A 6,102-nucleotide genomic window follows, 5' to 3' on the forward strand; every position below is an offset into this window, starting at 1 on the left:
CTCACTGATGAAAAATAAACAGTAGGCTTTGCCAAGGCCCAAAGTGGAAACAGCTTTTCCCTGCTACTTGTTTAATGGCCTACACAGAGACAGAGAGAATACGTGTGACGTTCCTGAGAGAAGCTGGGTTGCAGCTGTTTGTTTATAGCCGACAGAAGCTAGAGATAGAGTAGAAGTAAAGACGTGGAACAGACAAGGTGGTGAATGTAGCTGTTGTTTGTTTTCCAGGCACACCACGGTCTATGTATCCCTCAGACTCACCTGGAGAGGAGGAAAGGAAGAGAATGAGTGGGGAACATATGGGAAGCCATCCGTGTCTGGACAGAGACAGAGATTCATTCATCAGGTGAGTGACCCCCTGCCCATCACAAACACACACACACACACACACACACACACACACACACACACACACACACTCTCTCTCTCTTTCTCTCTCACTCTGCTTTAACTTGTCACACTTGTCATCTCATTTGTTTTTGCAGGGATAACAAGGAAAGGGTAGAATTTGCAAGGATCCATCCGACTAACAGTTGTCATGGTGACCTCACCTCTCATCTCATGGTGCCTGGTGGCACTTCCCTTCAGTCTGGCCAATTAGGAGACCCTGCGGCACACGCCCACTCAGCGCATCACCATTGGATGCCACGCACGGGAAGTCCCTCTCTCTGGATGACCAGTCATTCTTATGGTAAATGATAACAAAAATCCAAAAGACAGAAGGTTATGATTTTCTGTGTGAAAAGGACAACAAAACCACCACCTCCCCCAATATATCACAATGTAGAACATTTTCATTTATTATTCATCAGACCTTCATCTATACGGGGCGGAATCTAGTCTTTGTGGCTGTACTATAATAATTTGCCTTGTTGATAGGTATTGGCCACTCTGCACTGCATCAGAATCTTCCTCCAGGCTTCTCTGCTGCTATGCCTGCCCCTCTGCAGCCTGTCCTGCCCTTGCCTCAGGACCCCTCTGCTCAACTGGTGGTACTGCCCACCGAGCCAGCTGCCCACCCAGCTACGCATCACCTTGGTATGTAGTGCCATGGTTTCCTAGGAGGTCTCTGCTTTTCATACCTTAAACCACATCGGACCCTGTATCTTGCCAAAATTGGTCTCTTTAAAGACTAATTCTGTTCACAAATCACATAACAACTTTCCCTTGTTTTGGTTTCCCTTGGAGAGTTTCACCAGACATTCCAGTAGCAGTGCCAGGCAGACTCATTAGAACATGTAACACACTGGTTTAATTCAGGTTTAAAGATGATTAGCACTCTGCTGTGGAACTGTATTAGACAAACACTTTAACAGAGAAACACTCTGTGCTTTGTAGAATATGTTGACTCACTCGACTCACACACTCAAATACATAAACACACACAGACACACATACTTGAGCATGGCCATTTCCTGTGGACCACCTGCTACAAACCCTTGGGGATGACACTCTGGATAGGTCAGGATGGTCTCATCCCTCTCACACACACACAGACACACACACACACAGACACACACACACGCACACACTTCACAAAGCCACCATATGTGTGCTAAAACACACCAGAGGATGAGCTGCTCTCCTCAGCTCAGAAGTCTATGCAGGCCTCCGCTCGGCAAACAGGCTGTGAAATTTAATTAGCTCTCTGTCCTCGACGGCATGCTTCCTTCCGCGCTCCGCAGGAATTCTAGCTTAGAGGGGAAGTGCATCCACAAACCCTTCCCGAGGGAAACATTAGCTTAGCCGGGTTAATGTTTCAGAACAAAGGTCCGTGGTGCGTTAGGGAGCGTGGGGGTGGAGGGGAGGGTCAGTTTGGACATGCACATTAATGAGCGTTATGTGAAATATGGAGAGGGGAAAAACACATTGAGTCTGAGAGGCGTGGGCTGGCAATGTGTCATATCAAATGTACTCAGCTGCCTCTGACCCACAGCCTGCTTTTCTTGCTCTTCTCATACCACGCCAGGGGAGTGGAGGAGCTCACTAACATGGGAACCAGACTCTCTGCTTGCTTCCATGTTAAGGCAGAGGCCCGTTGTGGCTGAGAGATTCAGGGATTTTTTTTTTTTTTAAGGGGGCAGATTAAGGTTGATCACACCCCAGGGCTTTGAAATCCGCCCCACCCCCTTCAATATTGCTCATTGAGGGCAAATGTTTCCATTGTCTTCACCTTTATCATCATCATCATCATCAAGAACAACAGCGGCGGCAGTGAATCTCGTCTCCTATCCCTCACATGGCAGAACATTCCAGAAAGCTCTGAGCACAGTGTTAAGCTGTAGAAGGGAGCGTGGGAGTTGTGCTGTTTGGGTGAACAGACCCTGCTCCCATGCACACAGCGTAGGCAGTGTTTGTGTGAGAGCAAGAGGAGTGTGTGATTTGTGTATGTATTTATGTCTGGGTGTATATGAAAGGTATGGGTGAGTTTTCCTAGCATCGATGACTGATGTATTTGTGTATGAGACGTTAACAGTTGTGTTAACAGTCTGTGAAGAAGCTAACATTTCATTCTCTTTTCCTCTCTTTCTCTCTCTGACTCTCTATCACTTTTTAGATGTGATGGAACAGCCTGGGCTGTGGCCCCCAGTGTACAGGGCCCGGGGGCCTCCTTCCCACATGCAGCACCCCGCTGTGTACTCTCGCTCCCAGTTTCTACGGCAACAAGAGCTCTACGCACTTCAGCAACATCAGCAGCTCCAGCATCAGCAACATCAGAGTCATCAGCAGCTACCGCAACCTCAGCAGCAGCACAGAGCTACACACAGTATAGAGCTGCAGCATAGACCCAGTCTCTCCCAGGTAATACTCCCTCATGTAGACACACATAAACACACACACACACACACACGCGCAGAATAAACACATTTTACCTCATATATGTTTTGTATTATCTACCTGTGCAGTTGCACAACTGACAATGATTCAACAAATGTGGTCAGTTTCCTGTGTCTTCCCTACAGTGTTAGTTTCATATTCGTAACTCGTAGCTAAAACCCCAGAACAGGATATGGAACTCTCTGGTCTGGTAATATTTGGGCACTTTTTCAGGGACAACATGTCTGACACCTGACACTAAGGATATTCTCATTTCCATAGAGATGTACAGCTGTTTTTGTATGGGGGGAAATAAACAAGGTTTCAAGCCAATGAATCATAAGTTTTCATCTGAAAAATCCCCTATCAAACCACAAATCCCTAGACTACCCAACTTTCCCAGAATGGTTCCAGGTCTTGGATTAAAGCAGCTCAGTAGACTGTGGGCTGTGACATAAATGGAACAAATGCTATTTTGTTCTATTATAGTTCAGAATCAGTAAATGGTGTACATTAAAGTTTGAATTTATGCCTGATCCAGCAGAGTACATATGCTAAATTGACCCTCTATTGAAAGTGTTTCTGCATGACTTGGCAGACTGGTAATCAAGCTCCTTTAGTTAACCAAATTGGCCAAATCTCTTTATGACATTTGGAAATGGTCGTGATTTGGAAAGCTTTTCATGAATTTACTTGCCCCTAATCCCGTAAGTTCTCTCGGGGTACAGGTGCAGAAGAAGCCAGAAGAGTCTAGCATGGAGTTAGAGGATATCCTGTCTCAACCCAGGACACCAAAATCTGCCAAGCCCTATGCCTATGGCCCAACAAATCGGGCTTCCTCACCTCCTGGAGCTTCCGCTGCCCACCTGTCACCTTGCTGTCGGTCTCCCTGTCTTCGTACTCACCCTAAAAGCACACCGTCAACCCCCTGCCCTGCCCCGAGTCCGGCCGCTGCTGCTCCCCACTCCCCCGCCATTAGCCCTGCACCATCTCAGCTGCCTAAATCTGCAGAGTCTCATGATAAAAGGGTGGAGGGGCAGCCACTGCAGGATTACCCTCAGTCCATGGAACCTGGTAAGGACATACAATGTCGGTCACTCTCAGTTCACTTAAGGTCTGTTTTCACTTAGGCGTTGGCTTGGATGTGTTATATAATGATATCAGCTCGGTGAATGGTTTAGGATCTGAGAAGTTGGGCTGATGAAACCAATAAATGTCCAGACGAGCTTTCCTTTAAATGCATAAGATGTCCGCCTATCAAAACAGAGGGCATATTTTCATCATTTTTAACCCATGTGGAGATCCTGTGAGCTCCTGCTTCATGAGGCGTTCATTAGTCAGGCCGCTGCACATCACATAAAATGGCCACCGGTTCACTACTCCAGCCTTGCCGTCTCACTCATTATAGAAAAAACATGTCTTCCAGAGCCTCTACCCTTCTGGCCCACACCCTCTTCATCACTATTAACACCTCGCTAACCACTGCCGTTTGCCAAAGGAAATAAAAGCGTCAGAGCTCTTTACTCTGTGCTGCGGTACCTCAAGAGTATTCCATCGGAGTCTGATTCTCATTAATCATAACACAGATCAAGGCATTGTGTCTGTAGTCATTCTCATCAAATGTGTTTTTGGACTGTGGTGTTGAACTTCCTGTGCAAAGTTTCCCACCAAAAAATCAGAAAAGATCTCTTAATTAAGACATCACAGGGTGTGAAATGAAGCCATTCTAGCCAAATGAGTCAAGCATACTATGTGCTGGTTATTTCAGCTGTTAATGACATGTCCATCTGACGTAGTTTACGTTTTTCTTAACAGACTTGCCCCCTGGATACACCTACCCAGCGATTGCAATGGGATACAGAAGTGGCCCCTCCCCTCGGGATGTCCAATTGGCTGAACCAGCTGAGCTGGAGGCTGTCCAGGCAGAACCTGTGGAGCATGCCCCTCCCATTCATTCCAGCCTTGGGGAGGATCTTGAATGCCATGCTGTGGTAAGGCCCTTACCAGAGCCACAGCAGGAAATAGTGGAGAAGAATGAGGGACCACTGGAAGAGGAAGATGATGCCAGCACCATGGTACAAAGGGAAGAGATGGAGGTAGCAGAAACTGGAAGGTGCTGTGGTCCCGCAGAAATGGAACAGGTTCCGGAACAAGTGGAGCAACTCATCTGCCCTCTCGCTGAAACCCAGGTCTGTGAGGCCGCTTCTTGCCCCATTATACCATCGGAGAGAGACGTCTGCAGGACTGACCCCGTGACCTGTGAAGAGGAGGAGAGTGTGGTTATGGTCGAGCAAGAGAGTGGAGGAAGCCAAGAGCTGGAAGCACAGATTGTATTAGCTCCAGACTGCATGCATAATCCAGACTGTCCAGCTGCTCTACACCCAGATTTAGCCGATAAGGAAAAGGAGGAGGCAACAGAGGAAGCTCTGGAGGAAGACTGTGTAAAGCTACTGTCTCCCTCTCCCTCTCCCAGCTGTGCCACTGTCTGCCCACAGCCTGCTGTGCCCAGCTACTGGAGCCTGGAGCTCCTGATTGCTGCGGCTTTCTGTGGTGATTGTCCTCCTCCTTCTCCTCCCCCTTCCAACCCACATCAGGGCTGTGACAACTCCGTCTACCCAAGCCACCATGGCATGAAGCTCCTCAGCGAACTGGCTGACCTGGAGCTGCAGCAGCACCGACACAGCTCAGGGAACAGTCAAGGTGAGCGCAGTCGCCGTGAAGCTCCGCAAAGTATCTCACCCATGCGTGTGTGTGGAATACGTGCCCAATACACACGGAGCCGTCTCCCCCCGCTGTCAGTGAAACCGCTGTTCTGTTCTCACAGACACAGTCTGATTCCCAGTCTTGGCTGAGTGCCAGACATTCACCCAGCAGTTTCCAGAGATACACTTCCTTGGGGTGTCCCCTGCACGACACACCCACCGGAGTATTAGTTTGCCGTTTGGTAAGGTTCGTTCTCAGGAGCCAGGAGCCCCCTTTCCTAAGAGCATGCTTTAATGAGGGCAGCCCCGGGAGAGAGAGTAAACAGGCCTGGTCGCTACCTCCTCGCACTGTCCTGAGGGAGATTCCTCTGTGTCTTTTGTTTCTCTAAACCTGTTTGATCCAGCTGACACACTTTTGGAAAGAGGAAAAAACACAATGATTTGTTTTCCCATACCAAACAAGACACGTTTTGTGAGAAGTCGGTTTGTAATCACAAATGCAGTCAGTGTTTTCGTGACTCTGGAGCATTGCCTGAGCTAATTAGCCCATTAGCCCATTGTTCTAAAACGCTTTTTAAAAGCT

The 6,102-nt window shown here is 48.2% G+C and overlaps 1 protein-coding gene across 1 annotated transcript in view; it reads left to right on the forward strand.

The window, feature by feature from the left end:
* Positions 1 to 6,102, forward strand: part of bahcc1a (BAH domain and coiled-coil containing 1a) — a 56,336-nt gene that overhangs the window by 35,098 nt on the left and 15,136 nt on the right. Inside the window, exons 5-10 of the mRNA XM_030789963.1 lie at positions 229 to 346; positions 486 to 691; positions 880 to 1,038; positions 2,558 to 2,802; positions 3,546 to 3,891; positions 4,633 to 5,517. Coding sequence (XP_030645823.1) covers positions 229 to 346; positions 486 to 691; positions 880 to 1,038; positions 2,558 to 2,802; positions 3,546 to 3,891; positions 4,633 to 5,517 — 1,959 coding nt within the window. The remainder of the gene's footprint in view (positions 1 to 228; positions 347 to 485; positions 692 to 879; positions 1,039 to 2,557; positions 2,803 to 3,545; positions 3,892 to 4,632; positions 5,518 to 6,102) is intronic.

Source organism: Chanos chanos, chromosome 13 (assembly GCF_902362185.1).
Source record: "Chanos chanos chromosome 13, fChaCha1.1, whole genome shotgun sequence".
NCBI classification, from domain to species: Eukaryota; Metazoa; Chordata; class Actinopteri; order Gonorynchiformes; family Chanidae; genus Chanos; species Chanos chanos.